General features: G+C 46.7%; 1 protein-coding gene across 6 annotated transcripts in view; it reads left to right on the top strand.

Moving 5' to 3' along the window:
• Window positions 1–18,566, top strand: part of TTC39A (tetratricopeptide repeat domain 39A) — a 122,492-nt gene that overhangs the window by 37,074 nt on the left and 66,852 nt on the right. For 4 of the 6 annotated variants that reach the window (XM_025206086.1, XM_006025315.2, XM_006025316.2 and 1 more), the window contains one exon: window positions 7,751–7,855. In XM_025206086.1, coding sequence (XP_025061871.1) covers window positions 7,758–7,855 — 98 coding nt within the window. In that variant the 5' untranslated portion in view covers window positions 7,751–7,757. Of the gene's footprint in view, window positions 1–4,649; window positions 4,963–5,446; window positions 5,524–7,750; window positions 7,856–18,566 lie in introns of those variants that run through there. The other 2 variants (XM_014520684.2, XM_025206085.1) reach the window with 2 other exon arrangements.

Here is an 18,566-nt window from a genome sequence, read left to right as displayed (position 1 = left end):
GGAATTAGAAGATGTTTAGAAAGCATGACAAGTGAGGAAAGGCTGGTGACCTTGAGGTGTGGCCAGTCTCCAAGACTCAGCATGGTAAACTTCCTGTCTTTGGCATGGGAGAGGGCACCATTGCCCTGCTGCCCCATGCAGGTTACCTCTTAAATCAGAAACAGTCTCTTTCTCTGGAGTTTTTTAAGAACTGGTTAGACAAACACACTGTTGGGAATAGTATAGATATACTTGATTTTTCCTCTTTGCAGGGGTTGGAGTAAGTGATCTCTTGAGGTCCTTCCCACAGCCGCCTTCATTTAAGTGATTCTGTATGGCTCAATACTTGACCTGTCTTGTCAGAGGTGCAGTTTGGCCAGATATGCAAAGGATCTTGTAGGAGCTCTGCTTAGATGAGGGGTGAGCAAAATATGGCCCGCAGGTCAGATCCAGCCCACCAGGCACTTTCATATGGCCCACAGACACCCAGCAACAAATTGTACCCCACCCAGCCCTTTCCACAAGGGTGGGAGTGAGGTGTCCACTTATATTTCCCCCCCTCCCGCAACATACCCTATTGCACCTCACTCCCACCCTCCCTGGCAGAAGGGCCTGGCCCAGCCAGCAGCAGCTTCCAGGAGGGGTGGCTGCTGCTGCTGCAGCTGCCCTTGGGGGACCTGTTTGGCTTCCCTGGCATCCTGCTCGCTTTGGGTAGCAGGTGGGGCAGGGGTGGGGGAAGCTGCAGCTGGATAGGAGCAGGGAGCATGGGACTGAGCCCATGCTCAAGTGGGTGGTGGGAATGTGGAGCTTGGCTGGGCAGGGTATCGGTGTGAGGGAGTGTGGGGACCTCCAGACATTCCCCCACGTGGTGTGCAGCTGTGGGCAGCAGCAGCAGGCTGGGGCACTGGTGCCCTGCACAGGCACTGATGCCTGGCAGTGTGTGGCTCTGGCCAGCGCTGCATGTGAGGACGAGGAGTGCAGCCTGCAGCTCTCTTGTGGGGCCTCCATGCGGTGTGCCTGCAGCTCCCACACTTGCACAGCACCAGGGAAAGCCTTGCACTGGAGCTGATTGCCTTCCCCGCCCCCTGTCACGCAGGTCCTGGAACTCGATGGGGAAGCAGGGGCCAGGGCTCCCCTCCACTTCCGGCAGAGTCCTGGGACGTGCACGGCAGGGAGCAGCAAAGGCAGCCAGCTCTAGCGCAGGGCTTTCCACAGTGCCACGCGACTGGAGGAGCTATATGTGCTCAGCGTGGAGCCCCTGCAATAGAGGCAAGCCAGGCAGGCTGCGCTCCTTGCCCCCACACGTAGCAGTGGCCAGAGCTGCACGCCAGCCTGTGCTGGGCATGAGCACCCTGAGCACCACTGCCTGCTGCTGCTGCCCTCAGCGGGGCCTGCACACCATGTAGGGGACTGTGTGGGGGTCCCCACCCTCCCTCATCACAGAAACACACAACCCCCTGCCACCACAACCCCCCCACATATACACACACCCTGACATACCCTATGCCACCCCACACACAGCCACACCTCTTAGCAGCCCCCCCACAGCTCACCATACACACCCCCTCTCCCCAAGCACACCCCACACCTCCCCACACAATATAGAAGAATAAGACTTTATTTTTGAGTTAGTATACATTCTCCTCTATATACAGTATGCAAACACACATCATGACGTATTTCTAGGGGGGCAAGGGGAGGAACTTCCAGTGGCAAAGGTCAGGGTTAGGGGGCCAGGACTTCTGGTCCCAATATGGTGACCAGGGGGTGGGGCAACAGTCAAGGGGCATGGCTACTCATGCGGCTCTCGACAGCTCACCAAAACTTGTTAGTCAACCCTCCAGCTGAAATAATTGCCCACCTCTGGCTTAGACTCTTTAATGCAAATATAATACAACATGGAAAGGCTGCCCATGTCCCGGTTTGACATTCCTCAGCACTGAAATAGCTGATAGCACTGCAGGCCACCAGTGCATGGACACGGCAGATTGCTTGAAAGCCACCACTATATCCAGACAGGTACCAGGGCCCAGCTCTTTTTGGAAATGAGAGCAGCACGAGTGACGTAGGAGGTGGCATTACGAAGGAAGGATAGCCAGAGAACTAGAAGGCAAGTGGGACTTCCCAGTCCAATTCCCAACAGCACTGCAAGTTTTCCAGCATGTTCATGAGTGATGTTAGTCTTTCTGAGCTTTTTTTTTGTCTTGAAAATGGGGATAATAGTACTCCTGACTTCAGAGGGATTTTGTGAGGAATAAACATACTGGCTGACTTGGAGATGCTCTAATATGGTGTGAATGGAGGCCATGAAAGTGTTTAAGAATAGGGTAATTTTGTTTTTTCTCTTTAGCAGTTGTCCTGTAGCTTGTGGTAATTTTTTGATCTAATTTTAGAGGAGGCTTGACTAAGTGTTAGGGCATATGATTGGACAAGACAAAAAGTATTGGGGGAAGAGGAAGAGAAAGGGTGAGCTGATTTGAATAATAAAATAATAGGGATTGCTAATAACCTACAAGCTGTGTAAATAGGGTGACTTTCAAAAGAAATGGGTAAGAATTGGGAGGGGGAAAGAGAAACAGGAAGGGGGATCTTTTATTTTTTTTAAGTGAAACTTGAGTAAAGGTGACAAATGAATCAGTAAAGGGCAAGAGGCCATAAGCTGAACAACTAAAATGCGAAGGGAAAAAGCCCATACATGCATGCAACAAGTGGTGCCATACTAATCACTTTGTGTGTCATATCCCTTTTCTTACTTTTTCTTTTTCTGTCATCTTCTGTGGGTTTGATTCAGCAGCTGCTGTCATATTTTCTTTTATTCTTATGCTTAATCTAACAATGGGGCATCATATAGCTAATATCTATGCTCCTGTTTGCACAACTGAACCATTAGATTGTAAACTCTGGAGGGCAGTAACAGCTTTCCTTTGTGCCTGTACTTGATTGCCTGATTTGGCTCCTAATATTTGTCTGTGTTAATCAAATTAGGCTTTTCATCACAAATCTGTAGGTTTGATCTGTTTTGCAGTTGAGAAAACGGGCAACGAAAGAGTAAGCAATGAAGCTAAGCACTTGGAGTGAGTTAGTGCAAGAAATGGGGGAGAAACCCAGGTGCCATTGTTCTCAGCCATATGCCAGACAGTAGATAGATAAAAATATCTTCTCTGCACACTAATATGTATATCAACTTTAAAAACAATGGATGGCTGATTTATTTTATTTGTTGTCTTCCACATGCTAGGTGCTGTCCAGACTTGCATGTCCCAATTCCTGTCCTGGAGTACTTGCTGTCACAACCCAAGGGTGTGATTTTGTTTGCGCGCGCTTCGGCACTGCTAAATTATTTCCCGCCACTAGGAGCTTTCTTTGCAGGGTGCATTTCTTAGTTGCAAAGAGAAATGCACGGTGCAAAGGAGTTCCTGCCATTCGCATGCAAATTTGTGTCCCACTATTGGCCAGTTCTAAATTATTCCCACGTGGAGGCTAGTGATTGGCTTGCTAGCCATATAAAAGGCTTGAGCGGTTTCCGCCCAAGTTGGAGAACTCTGAGGAGAATCCCGCAAGGGAGGAATCCACAACCCTCTGGAGGAGGAGAACTTCACGTCTCGTGAAGATCTCTAAGCGCTGCGGAGCCTATCGAACCCAGTGTGTACCTTAAGAAGGCTACAGGGGTCTGATCAACCTCTGGCCTCTCCCCGTTGCCGAACAATCCCTCGACAAACCCCTTCCCTGCGCGCAAGTTCCACGGAGCCTAGCAAACTTCGTGTGAGTGTATCCAGAGCTCTCTGCTTCGAGTTGTTTTCTTCGGTTGACGCGACGGGCTCGCGTGTTTAGAGCCTTCAACCGGATTGGGCTAGAGGTTCGCGTGGAAGGAACTCTTGTCCGCCTCTCTTCTTTTCTATCTGTAACTGCAACCCAAGCAAGTTTTCCTGCCTGCACCGCGACCATCTTCGGTGTAAGTAAAATAATCTTTAATAAACTTCTCTTTGTGCGTGCCTAATTCTAGCCCGCCGGCCTGCATTCCCCGACCTGGCGTGTCCGGGCTGCTGGCCTCAGCCTGCCGCGCGCCCCCGAGGGCCTGGGACCGCTCCTGGTCCACACACTTGCAAGCAGAGAAGACCAGTATGGCAAATGCTGGGTAAAGGGTGTAGAAACATTCACTAAGAAAATTCAGCTGCCCCTTTCCATCCTTATTGGTATTGTTGTTTCTTGATCTGAGCCATTAGCCATTATGTGAGGCCTTGCCGGGGTGTTTCTATAAAGAAGAGAAACTGAGGATATAAATTAGTTGTTATTGTTGAACCTCTGTTTCTTCGCACCTCCAGTCTGCCTTTCTGGACCTTTCTTGAACACGATCAGGTATATAGAGCTGTGCTATTTAGCGTCCCAGCCCCTTCATTTGCATCCACTGTTAGTGAAACCCTCTTTACTTTCTGTTAGTTCTTGCTCAGGCTTTCCCCTGGGATCCAGTACCTTGAGTGGTGGCTTCTGTGTCAGGTATCTCTACTAAAGGAGCATTTGATTGCTTCCCTCTTTAACTCAAATGAATGATATCTAGGATGGCCACTCCTTTCTACAAGTTCTGTCATTTCCCATAAATCAAAGACGTACTTGCTGGCAGCTGGCAGCCTCTCCAGCACAGCAGTATCTAATGATATATGAACTTCACAGAGTGATCAGGGAAAGGATAGTTTCACTGCAGGCATGAGATCCAAATTGTTTGCTCATGGTTTATTAGAACTAAACTACAGAGACTTGTAATTTTACCATAATGACCCTAAGGACCAATCAGTGAGTACAATACACTCAGCAGGCAGGCGGACTGTGCCCTGCCCTAGGCTTAGTGTGACTGTCATTCTGAGCTGGTTAAGTCGTGTTGCGTGCCTGCTGCTGCCAGATGTTCTTTGCTGGTTGCTGCTGCTGATTTAGGCGCTGACTCGATACACCAATGACTATGTCAAAGGACACTGGAGACTTATTGGAAAGGTACGTACAGTATGGTGATTTGGATTTAAGGCAGTGCTGATTTTACATCTGAGATAAGATAGCAGGGAAACAGTGCAACCCACTGAAGCATGACTAATCAGTTTGTACAAATGTTCAGCCTTCTCCAGATTAATATAGCAGTGCACAAAAAAAATATTTTAAAGAAAATATATTTTGTATCATGCATAGCATGCTAATACCTTCAGTTAATGCAGTCTCAGTGCTTTAATCAGGAACTACATCTAATGCTCCTCTTTCCCCTGAGCATTGAGGGGGTGGGGGGCGGTAACTCCCATTGCTGTAGCTGCTGGAACTGAGATTTGTATCAATTACTCTGTTTTTAGAAAAGGTTCCAAGAGCATGGGACATCTGATGTGTACTTTGAACTTTTAGCCTGTTAGCCGTTTTATTTAAAAAAAAAAAAAAAAAAAAAAAAAAAAATCTTACCTTCTGTGGAGATAAACAGAGTCAGAAAAAAGATGGAAGACTTTAAACAGATGAGAGCATGTTTCAGATCAGTGTTAAATATGCTACTATTTTGGGAAATGTAGGTTTACAAAGGTATGTAATAAATGCAACCCTTGCAGCCTACAGATGGCAAAGTTCTACATTATTGCAATAAATCAGGCTCAGAGTGGGCTTGAAGGTGTATAAGTTATCCATGCATGATATTGTTTGAGACATAATGGCTCACAGGGATACTGGGGGTTAGTTAATCAATGTTTGTAAAGCACTTCGAGACTCTGGGGAGCAGAGTTGTATGCAGTGCCGGGATCGGTGATGACAGACTCTCATAAAATGTCTCTTTCAAGTGCTTGATCCTCATTCTTGAAACTGGAAACATCTCATGCTTCTCCCTCTCCTCTATAAAGATAGTTCTGGTTTTAAAGCAAATGATTTTGAAGTCCCTCAGTCGAAATGTCAGGGTTTGTTCTGAGCTCTGATGCTTTTCTTGTTAGGGTGGTATCGCTAGCATACTTTCTGGGATTTTTAGGTCTGTGTTTCTTTCAGTTTGGTAATTATGCATGTTGCATGTTAAGGAAGTAGCATAGATCCTGAGTCACAAGACAGTTTGATTTAGTTTACAGCAGCTGAAGTTGTGAGTAGAGGAGGAGAAAATAAGTCTTTACTACTTTCTATAAAACATAGAAATCAGCTTCTCTGCCACAGACTGATGACATCCAGTCTGTTTCCTTACAAACTGCAAAGGACCTGTGTTTCAGCTGCTCAGACATTGCCCAGGGTATTTCAACCTTGCCAGTGCAGGTTGTATTGTTCCTTCTGCAAGCTTGCCTACAACAATTCTCTCTCATGCTGAATTTTGGCTGGAAGTTTTCAGCTGGTCTGTATTATCTCCTTGCCAGTACAGACCTGCTTAAAACTCTCCTTGGAGGTCAGCCTGACACCTCAGGCCATAAATCTTTAAAAGAAAAACAAATGTGATCAGTGGAAAATGCTGAAATAGGCTTTTGATTATGAAGGGTAGTTGCTGGTTTTACACCTGTGTGCTTTCTCAGAGTTAGTGACACTTCCTTGTTCCCCAGGAGCAGCCATTTTAATTGATTTAAAATCAGTTGATTGATCTGATAGCTGTAATGGCTTAGTTCTTCCTGCTATCTTGTGGTCAGTGGCTGTACAAAGCATGGGCTATACATAATACAATCCGCAGCAGCAATGTATATAGGAGTTTCCATATGGCATCAGATCATGAATCCCTTTGGTCAAGCAATGACTAATACCTGATCTTCAACAAGATAGTGAAAAACTATCTAGCCAGAGGTACTGCATAATAATGCGGTGGTTTGTAAAATAATCCAGCCACGGTATTTGAAATTCTGATTCCACTGCTGCAGCAGCTTCCACAGGCTGATTGCCAGCTGTAGGAAGAAACACTTCCTTTATTTTCAGTATCTGTCATTCATTCCCCTGCGATTTCTTACCTTGAAACTTCTAGGCAAGGTAGAAGAAAAGATGTATTTTTTTTTTACTGTGCTTTTTCTGGTCTTCAGTATCTAAGAGATGGACTTGAACCTGAAACCTGGATGTAACCAGTCCCAAATTTAGGAAGAGTTCAAGTCTGGCTTCAGACTTTGTCACTGGTCATTTTCTCTTTGGACCAAACCAAAACCCTGTATCTGAACATCACCTAAACTTAGCAGAATGGATCTGTGTGGAGTCAGATCCGGCCTTTGTGCTGGGTGAGCAGAGGGTAAGAGCATGGTACATTTTCCACCTCTGGAGTAGGGACTACTTTGTAGCATCTTCTAATTCTTTCACAGGTGGCCCTGAACAGTGGTTCACCACCCATATGAAGAGTTGTGGCCTTGACCTTGATTCTTAGGATCTTGCAAAGTAATTTTCAAGAATTTCTTGAAATTCTTGAATTTCTGTGAATTTCATTTGGACCTGACAATGTCCTACTGGGAAGATGATGGATCTTTAGATGGTGATGCAGCATCTTTATAACAACAGGGAACCACATCAGGAGGGCACTCTCTTCATGTTACGGTCTACTGCAAAGGAACATAGTATTTTAGGACGGAGACCAACAGAAAATGGGGTGGGGGCACTTATACAGGAATAGCTAAGAAGAGGTAAATGCCTGTCTTTCCTTATGGCACATTTCCTACAACAAGGCTAGGGGGTTACTAGTTGTGCAGTGGATTAGTGAAATTGGAATTACAGTACATGTAAGGTGATAGTAGAGAAGTATGGGTAAGAGCTCAATAGAAGAGTAATTGAAATGGTCCATTTATCTGTTTCTTTTTCTTTTCTCTTTTTTCAACAGGTCATCTATGTCAGACCTGAATGTGGCCCTGGATGAATGTTCAGCTGCTGTGGATTTATTTCTAAGCAACAAGTTCCCTGATGCCCTTGCTTCTCTTCAAGCCAAGTGAGTTGACTGCTTTTATCATTTTTTTTTTCCTTGTTTCATTCATTTTTAAGTAGAATAGTTTAAGCAGGCTTTGGGCCAGTTCTCACTTAACTTTAAGGCACCCAAGCGGAATTCTATTCCAGGCTGTTCCAGTCCTTGAAAAACCATTAATGCTCCTGTGCGGGCCGCCTCCCGATCTCGTCCATGTCGCCATGTGCAAGCCGGGAGCGATATGCGGACCCGTTTTTGCGCACGTGGGCTGTGGCCAGCAGCCCGGGCACGCGGGGTCGAAGAAGACCGGTGGCGAGCTAGACTTAGTTACGGACGCGTAATGGTTGATTAAAAGATTGTTTACTTACACCAAAGATGGTCGTGGTGTAGGCTGGACAGTTTTCCAGGCTCAGCTCCGTTTAAGTCCTCGCTAGAGGACTCTGACAATTGACCCTGGAGTGGTTGAAGCTCTGTGGGTTCGGCTCGGTAATTGGCCCCGGAGTGGTTGAAGCTCTGCGGGTTCGGTAGTTTCAAAGGAAAGGGATACGTCTTAGGATTGTGCTCGGCAACGGGGAGAGGCTAGAGGCCGTTTGGCCCCCGGAGTGGTTGAAGCTCCGTGGGTTCGGTAAATAGGCCCCCGGAGTTGTTAAGACTCCGTGGGTTCGGTAAGTCGGTCCTCTATTGCCCTCTTAAGGAGAAAAAGAAGCTGGGTTCGAAGGGATTAGCAGCGCTTAGAAATCTTCACGCTCTTTCTCCCAAACTCCAATTGCTTTCTCTCTCTCTCTCTCCAACTTGGGCGGAAACCTCCCAAGCTCTTTATACGGCTAGCAAGCCAATCGCTAGCTGCCACGCATGCATAATTTAGGATCGGCCAATAATGTGGCGCGAATCTAAATACAAATGGCGGGAACTCCTTTGCACCGTGCATCACTATGATGCAAAAGAAATGCACCATGCAAAGAAGGCTATAAACTGGCGGGAAATACTGTTTTGCACGCGGGTTCTCTATTGCAGCAGAAAACTCTACCGTGCAAAGGAGCTGCAATTTGGCGGGGACATAATTTAGCGGTGCCGAAGCACACAAAAACAAAAAACCACAACTTTGGGTTGTGACAGCTCCCACTTCTGTATCACAAAAAGCAGCGAGGAGCATGAAGACGACTTATGTATCAATAATTTTGCAAGGTTTCAAGCAGAGTAGAATCGACCCACATTTAGGTATCTAATAGGTGGGTAAGAGCTGGCCTTTGGAGCACAAGATAAATACTTGTACTTTTGATCAAAGGAGATGGGAAAATAAAATCACTTTTTTTATGCCATGCATATGAAATGACTGAGAAGAGACAGTGTTTCTCTCTGGATGGCATGTATTGATCAGAAGTTTGAGTACATTGTGCAGCTTCCATGCCAGCATTGTCTCAGGAATGAAAAATCTGCGTTTGTTTACCAAGAACTGTGTAGTTTACCATGTGGTGCGGTCCTTTCAGTTGTGTTCGTGAATTGTTAGTGTTGTGCCCCTTCAAAAATCTGTTTGCTTTGCGGAAAATGAAGGAACTATCCTTTTGTGAGCAACATATGGAATTCTTAAACCTGAAACAAATATTTTTTCTCTTTCTTCTTTCCCAGTCAGTGTTTCTTGTCCATGCTGTTCCTCCTCTTTTTACTCTGCTTCCATTTCCTTCTCCTGCTGATACTCTTTTGAAGCCTTTCAGCTGATGGCTGCTTTTTTCCACTTATTTCTTCAGACCTTCTATTATTATGCTTCTCCTTTTAATGATCTTCATCCATATTAAATTCCTACCCAGCACCTTTTTCTTCTGTCAGACCTTTCCATGGCAATCTCGCATCACAAGCAGTAGAGAGAGAGATTTTAAAACAACCAAGTGTCATCTTTTGTGAGTAGTCCTTACACAGGCTGTGATGAGAGAGGTAGGTTGCAGGGGCAAGCCTAGCTTCATCAGTTGCCATTGATGTAACTATGTGAGCACATGCTCTGAGTATGGACAGAGAGCCATAGCTTGCATTCAGTGACAGGAAAATAGGAATCACCATACCAGATGAGATGCAAGGTCCAGCTACTCCAATATTATGTCTCTGACATTAGGCAATGGAAGTTGCTTCAGAGGAAAGTGTATGAACCTAGCAGTAGGCAAATGTGAGTTAACTGACCTCTCATGTTGGGTATTATCTTAATCACTTGCTTAAGTCCTGCAATGTAAAGTCTAATATCCTTTTCACCAATATGTCATTATTGATTGTGGTAACTCTGGAGACTTGACATCTCTATAGCTATCATTTTTTTTTGTTGAATCTCATAAGGTTCTTGGCCTCAGCGACTTCCTGTGGCAATGAGTTCCACACTTTTCTAACATTTCTTCATTCATCAGTACCCTGTAGTGACCCTGATCTGTTGAGTTACAGATTATCTGGGCCTGGCTTATAGAATTGAAGGACCGGAAGGGACTTGCAAGATCGTCAAGTCCAGTCCCCTGCCATGGGTAGGAAGTTATTGGGCTCAGACGAGCTCAACAGGGTGCTTGTCCAGCCTCATCTTTAACACCTTCAAGGATGGTGACTACACCACTTCTGCTGGGAGTGTGTTCCAGATTCTGGTGACCCTTACAGAGAAGTTTTTTCTTATGTTCAACCTGAATTTACCCTCTACTAGCTTGTGCCCACTGGTCCTTGTCCTCCTTTGAGGTGCCTTCCTGAAAAGTTGCTCCCCTAGATCTTGATGCTCACTCCTGATGTACTTGTAGGAGGCTATCAAGTGACCTCTCAGTCTTCTCTTACTCAGACTGAGCAGGCCCAGTTCTCAGAGTCTTTCCTCATAGGGCCTATCTTCCATGCTCCTAATCATGCACGTGGCCCTTCTTTGAACTCTCTCGACCTTATCCACATCCTTCTTAAAGAGTGGTGCCCAGAACTCGATTCAGTACTCCAGCTGTGGCCTCACCAACACCCAGTAGAGGGGGAAGAGCACCTCCCTGGATCTGTTGTCAACACAGTGGCTGATGCACGCCAGAGTTCTATTTGCCTTGCTGGCATCCTCATCGCACTGTTGGCTCATGTTCATTTTGTGGTTTATCATGACCCCCCAGGTCTCGTTTAGATGCTGTGCCAGCCAGTGGACCACCACCCACTGTGTAGCTATGGTGAAGGTTCTTCCTACCCAGATGAAGAACCCTGCACTTGTCCCCGTTAAACCTCATCTGATTCCATTCAGCCCATAAAACCAGTCTGTCAAGGTCATCCTGGATCCCTATCCTCTGATGTGCTTAGTAGCATCTGCAAACTTAATCATTGAGCTTTTCACCCCCTCATCCAAGTCATTAATAAATACGTTAAAGAGCACGGGTCCAAGCACCGATCCCTGGGGGACGCCATTAGAGATGGCCCTCCAGGATGAGGCCATCCCATCGATTACAACTCTTTGGGATCAGCCACAAAGCCAGTTGTCCACCCACCTCACTGTAGACTGGTCCAGCCCAGTACCCTCCAGTTCGGTTGAGAGAATCCTGTGGGAAACGGAATCAAAGGCTTTACTGAAGTCTAAGTAAATGACATTGACCTTGTGTCTCTCATCTAGTTGGTTAGTTACTTGGTTGTAGAAGGACACCAGGTTTGTCAGGCATGATCTACCCTTGATAAAGTCATGCTGGTTGCTTCTTGATACCCCATCAGTTACCAGCTTGTGACTGATGGCTTCCTTAACAAATTTTTGAAAATTTTTTCTCAGGACCAAAGTCAGACTGACCGGTCTGTAGTTTGCAGGGTCCATCCCTCTTCCCTTTCTTAAAGTTAGGCACCACTTTGGCCCTCTTCCAGTCATCTAGGACCATTCCTAAGTTCCATGACTCTTTGAACAGCTTTGCCAGTGGCGCTGCTATAAGCTCAGCCAGTTCTTTCAGGGCTCTCAGATGCAGGTCATCTGTCCCAGCAGACCTGAAAATGTCCAAGTGTTGTAGGAGATCCCTCACCTGCTCAGGACTGATTTCATGTAGTCTGTTGTCTTCCTCATATTCCTTGGGCCTCTGGTTGGGTCAACAGCCCCCATTTGATTTCAGGAATACCGACATGAAGTATGTATTTAGGAGTTCTACCTTTTTGCGGGGATTGACTGTGGGCTGCCCCTCAGTATTTGGTAGGGCTCCCAGAGTGGAGCCTGATTTTTTTTTTTTTTTTTTTTTTTTTTCTTTCTTTCTTGCTCCTTGTGTATCTATAGTGGGACTTTTTGTTGTCCTTTATTTCAGTTGCCAGCTTGATCTCCATGCCTGCCTTGGCTTTCCATGTTTCATGTCTGCAGACCTTGGCTATGTAGGTGTATTCCTTTCTGGTTGCTGAACCATTCTTCCATTGTTTGTTGTAACAAGCGGGCATCCCGGAGCCGATCTCAAAATGTAGGCTAACCCACTTGTCTTGTGGCTAGCTGCCCACCTCCTCGTCTGCCATGCCTTGATGTTAACAATTACAATAATGTTACTCAGGTGGAAGGCTGCCTGTTTATCTGCCCTGATGACAAGGTGATATATATACGACTCCAACCTCCCTTTACCATATTCCATGCCTTGTAGATGTTCTGTGGCCTTGCACCCAGCCTTAACCAATTATCCTAATATACTTAGTGCTCCTAGGCCCCACATTGGACCTCTGAGCCTGCACACACTGGGCATCTGAGCCCTGTTGATGGGATCAGGGCTCTGAGCCTTAGCCTGAGCCTCCCTGCGCCTGAGCCTGGGAGCTTCCTTGTCCTTGAGCCTGGGAGCTTTCTTAATAGCTCCCCAGGACTCAGGGCCCCACCCCACAGGAGCTTTACCTGGCTCCCTTGTGACCACAGGCTCATTTGTGAGCCTGGGTGCTGCCACAGATCCCTCCACCTGGCCTGTCTCTTGCATCAGTGCTCGCAGTGAGCCTGGGCTCCCCCTGTACAGATCTACAGCCACCATGGATGTGCAGCTGGGGTTAGAAGGTTCCCCATACTCGCCTTTCACCAGGGCGGTAACTGGCCTGGCATTTCTTGGGGACCGTTCTGCCACAGATAGTCCCACCAGGCCATCCATCCCCGGCAGGGTGCAGTTTCCAGTCATGCCCAGGACCAGAGTGGGGCCTTCTCCTTCCCCATATCCCCCAGTCCTTACCTCCAAGCTGTTTCATGAGCAGCAGTTCAGCTGGTGGTGCTTCTAGCTGGCTGGCAGCAGATTGCTGCCCCTGTTGTTCAGGGCCCAGCCCTTATATAATAGTTGGGCCCTGTTCCCCAATCAGGCAGCATAGCCTGATTGAGATGACAGCCAGGCCTCTGAAAGTAACAGAGCACCCTGTGCTCTGTTACACTTGTATGCTTCTTTTGTCTTTTCAATAGTTGCCTAATATCCCTGTTGAGCCAAGCAGGTCTCTTGGTTCCTTTCCTGCTTTTTGTCCACGTGGGGATGGCCTGTTTTTTGAGCAGTGAGAATTGCCTTCTTAAGGAAGTACCACCGTTCCTGAACTCCCAAATTGTCCAGTCACTGGTCGCAGAGGGCCCCTCCAGCTAGCCTCCTGAGTTTGCCAAAGTCTGTCTTGCTGAAATCTAGGACTTCTGTTCTGCTGACTGGTTTCCCAGTCTTACGGTGGATGGTGAACCTAGTCAGGTTGTGATTACTGTTGCCCAGAGTACCACCAATCTTCAGGTTGCCTATCATGGCCCCCTCTTTGGTCAGCACTAAATCCAGAGTGGCCTTACCCCTAGTAGGCCCTTCCGCAACCTGTCAGGAATAGATCATCTATTGTTACCAAGAAGTTGGCTGACCTTCTGGAGTTGGCCAAATGGTCCTCCCAACACATGTCAGGGTAGTTGAAGTCACCCATGACAATCATGTCTTTAGTGTTAGCTGCCTCAGCCGGTTTCCCGGAGAATGCCTGATCACTCTCCTCTTCTTCGGAAGGAGGCCTGTAGTAGACTCCTACCATCAGGTCTCCCTCTCTTGATCCCCTTTGTATCCTGAGCTAGAGGGTCTCAAGGTAACCTTCCCTGCTGTCAAACATGACCTGCAGGGAGGGGTACTGCTCTTTCATATAAAAGGCCACACCTCCTTCCTTCTTCCCAACCCGATCCTTCCTATAAAGCCTATAGCCCTCAATATTCACTGCTTAATCATGTGCGTCATCCCACCAGGTTTCCGTCAACCCAGTCAGATCAAATTCCTTGTCTACCAAAAGGAGTCCCAGTTTCTCCTGTTTTTCTCATGCTTCTGGCTTTCATGGCTTCAGGCCTGATGTGACCAGTTTCATCCACTGTCGGTTGGGCCTTCTTGTTCAAGCCCACTCTTCTGCCCGGTCTTTGTGGTGTCCTTCTCCAAGTGCAGGGCCTGGCAGTAAGTGTCAGTCTCCATGTCATGTTCCCTGATGATTTGCAGCCTGTTTACCTCCTCCTGGAGCTCCCTCACCTGTCCCTCCAAAGTCTCCACCAGTGAGCATATCCCACAAGTGGGAGTGCTTGTGCCCCTAATAGCAGTATCCAGCAGACATGCCAGGCAGCGCCCACAGCCTGGAGTCAAGGGCTCCGTCTGCATGGAGGCTGGGACCATAGGCTCCATCCGGGGAGAGGCCTCTGAGGTACCAAGGCGGGGGTGGTCCATCCGAACCAGGAAGCCTAGGGGTGTCGTGTGTACCCATCACCATATTGCAGGGTGGGCCTCCATCGCACAGCTCCCTAGGTGCTTGTTTAAGTAGGAAACCAGGTGGGTGTAATTACTCCTGCGTGGTCCTCACCAGCTGCTGCTGCAGTGGCTTGGCAAGGCAGGCTCTAGCAGCTGCCTGCAGGGGGATCTCCTGGCTTCCCAGCTTCCTGAGTAGCTAGGGGACTCCCTGGGTCCCCAGATCCCTCCCTGGAGTCGGGGAGGGTTGGTCCCTCATCCCTTTTACCCAAGGTCCAGCACCAAGAGGACTGTCCCTCAGTGTGGGGGAGCTTCGGCTGCTTGGGGGTACAAGAAGCACGAGGTGTGCCATGTGTCACACCTCAGAAGTGAGAGAGCCCACCGATAGCCCTCCCATTCCAACTCGCGCACCAACTTGCATGCCGGGCCCAGAGCGCCTGTTTGTGCGGCTCCAGTTGCATGGCTCCCTGGGTGGCAGGGCTAAGTAGGAGCCGGGGTGGAGGTGGAGGGGGTGACCCTCCTCAGTTCTGCTCAGCTGCCTCCCACTCCTATCTAATGCCCATCCACCACGGGCCCCACTTACCTCCCAGCTCCGTGCTGTGGGTCAGGGTCCACTGGGGGTCCACTAGGGTTCTTGGCTCATGGGGGTGCAACAGGCTTCCACCTGTGCATCTTGCACCAGAGCTTGGCCCAATTTGGTTGGGCCCAGCTTGGTTATGTGTAGGAGCTGAGAAAAAGTGAAACAGTGTTTCTGTAAACCTTACAGTATTCCCAGCCTCTGCATTTGCTCAGTGCTGGGTTGGGCCTGGGATAATACAGAAAAAGTAGCTAGGCCTCCAGGAATGTGGTGTTTATTGCTTCAGCCAGTCTCGTCACTGGCACTGTACAAATGTCCTCATCAGGGTTCTTACAGCTCTTCCTATGACTTCCTCCACACCAATCCTACACCAGCAAGATCCACCAAAGGAAGAAGCTGGTGCATTCAGTACATGTACAAAGGGTGTATTGTCACTATCTTAGTTGTGCAGTGGCCTCTTTCCTTGACGTTATTTTCTATGTAGGTCATCATGTTAACAGTTAACTATGAAGACCAACAGTGCATTGAACCCAGCTCTTCCTGAGACTGCTTCCTCCTCTCCATCTTACAGCTCAAATCCTTGATACCAGATGCACTGTTGGGGATGCTGTATTATTGGCAAACTGTAGGCTTAGGTCAGCTTCCAGTATTCAGGTTTCAAAGCAATTCACAGTAGTGTGTTTCTATTATGGAAGGGCATCACAAAATGAGAAGAGTGGCAGTGTTTTCATGAAAATGACATGTCAGGTCCCTGTGCCCATCTGAGTGGTCTTGCTTCAGGTTCAACTTGGGAAAGAAAGACTTTTTATCTGAAGGGGATAGTAAAATGCTTCACAAGGAACTGTGAACCCCCGTATGTGAATGAGCCTATATGCTTGTCCACAAATCTTTTTTTTTTTAGTTCATTGCATACAGTTTCCATTCAGCTTTCATTGGGCCCTGCTGAATTAATTTAATCAGTTGATGTTACATCCTTGCATCTGGAATACGGGTTTGTCACATTGCAAAGCCATTTTGAGACCAAACTTTTATCTTTGCCAGTTCTTGAGGGGAGGCCTTCGCTCTCATCTGCCCTTGACAGCACAGGCAATACAGAGTTATGATCCCTGAGAGTGTAATAGAGAAACAGGAAGCTAAATTTCACTGCAAATGATCTTCATTACGGACACATACCATCTCTTTAGGGAATGACAGTAGTTGTGGAGTGGGCATGTGTAATAATGCACAGCATTTTCGTTGGGAGGCATCAGTTCCTCGTTGCCTTCTAGCATGCTGAGATTTGAAATTGTTTTTCACAGCCTATAAACATGTTGTTTTTGTTTTTAAAAAAAAAAAAAAGCATTTATTTTTCAGAACTGACTTGCTCCCCAAGAGTTCTTCTGTTTAGATTTTGCAGCTTTATCCTGAAGGCACAGTCTGTTTTATAGTGCATCGTTTCAGATCCACTCAAATAACCAACTTAACCATATTTGGCTTCCAATATCAGTTTATCGGCTTTATATCAGGTGTAACTGAGAGCAGAATTTGACTCTGCATATATGACAGTATATATATATCACAGTAGCTACAACATCATTGAAACTAACAGATCTTCCCTTCAAATCTGGATACACCACAACTGCAAAGCACAAAATAAGAAATTCCCTATGAAATGTTACAGGTGAAAGCAAGATTGATAAAGGCACTGCCAATACCCACCAACACAATATATTCCTACTTTTGAGATAGTAGAGCCAATTTCTCTTTCCTATCAATAATTTTTTGTTACACCCATAGGTTCCAGTTCTGTGACAGTCTCTGTACCGTACAAAGTTAGGGTGATAAGTGCTGTTTACTACTACTTTTTTTTAATATAGAATTTTATTTTATTCTGGGCTCATAGTATCTTAACCGCTCCTTTTAAATGTAGCCAAAGAATACAATGGTAATGACTTTCAACATGTAACTGAACTCTCGGTGGCTATAAAAAACACCAAAACTAGCCAGTCGTTGAAGAAAATTAAACCCCATCTTCCCAGCCATCAAACCTGCAGAGCTTGAATGTATAGACACACTTAGCAGCAGGCCTTGATGGACAACAAATCTGAGCTATTTCAAACTAAGCAAGAGGGTGTATATAGAGTTGATTGGCGCCTATGGAAGATGACCCCTCTGACTGCTTCTTCCTTTGGTCGACAGGAGTTTGAGGAACACTTTGTGAGCTGCTAATGGCAGGTGAACATGGGAAGAGAGGTTGTTTTTTAGGTGAACAGTCCCAAGCGCTTTAGCTCAACAGGCAGGCAAAACATCAACACCTTTAGGTCTGCTCAGAAACTGCTGGGAAGCTGATGAACATCCAAGAGCCTGGGAGGTGAGAGAAACTGTTCTGCTGTAGCTTCTGTTACCAAAGAATTTGCAGCCTAACCTTATGAAGAACAATACATTATTTAATTCTGAGGAGACGGGTATGGATCATGCTAGCCAGGTTGGAATGAACAAATGCGAGTGAGTAAGCCTTTCTAGTTGCTGCTGCTGAGAGATCATCTTACAGCTGGGAATCGAAGGGTATCGCTAAACCGGAATAACAGGTAAGAGAAAAAAGCCCTTCTTCAGAGGGTTGATATAATTCCCAGCAGTTCTTCCTTCTGCATCCCTCAGCCTATGACCAGTCCTTCCAGCTCATCTGATTTGAAACTCAGCCAGCTTGGTCTCTTCCCTATGTGAAACTGGCATCCTGCAGCTAGCACAGGCTTCCCATTTCTGTAGGCTCTTTAGAAGTATCTGCCTACTGCTGCTTGCTCGTGCCACAACTTTCAGATGCAGAATAATATTGCTCATAGAAACCTGATGATTAGCCTCTGCTTTTCATGACATTTCCAGCAGTAGCTGAAAGCCACAGATTATGTACCAGTGGCAGAAACCTCTGATTAAAAAAACTAGGTGAGCAGGCAGGGCTTATTTCAGTTCAGATAAGATGATGAGGTCAATGTGACTCAACTAAGTCAATAAGGCACTGTTGTTTTAAAATGGTATTGTAACTTAATTGTTGCTGTATTTGCAGTAATTTGTTCCTGGGCAGCTCTGTACTAGCTGGTTTACTTTAGAAAATGGTGCCTAAGCTGTGGTGGGAAAATGAAGGTGCCTTGATTTGTGTGAAGTGGTTTCTTATTACTGTTGAGCTTTACTTTTCGTGGATATAGAACATGCGAAATACTGACTTGAGAGATGAGTTTTCTATGTACAGCATATGTACAGCATCAGCAGAGGTATTGCAGGCTTCTTCCCTGCCATGGTGGAGCTACTTCTAAAGATGGTGAGGGTCAGCTTGTTTAGCCCATTTATTTCCTTTGCATTTCTGTTGCAAAGAGTGCAGCTTTGGGGGCATCTTCTGGAATGTGGAAGTTCCACTTACTCTTTTCCCCCCCACCCCTCCCCGTTTTAATTTTTTTTAAAACGTATGAATTCATGCTTCTCAAGATCCAGCTTTCTGTTGAAGGCATCTTCCCAGGTGCAGCTGTGGTTTTTATTGATTTTGAGATTTTAAAAAACA

The sequence above is a fragment of the Alligator sinensis genome, unplaced genomic scaffold (genome assembly GCF_000455745.1).
Source record: "Alligator sinensis unplaced genomic scaffold, ASM45574v1 scaffold256_1, whole genome shotgun sequence".
Lineage (NCBI taxonomy): Eukaryota > Metazoa > Chordata > Crocodylia > Alligatoridae > Alligator > Alligator sinensis.
The sequence above is the reverse complement of the archived record's forward strand: the minus strand, read 5'-3'. Positions and strand labels throughout refer to the sequence as shown.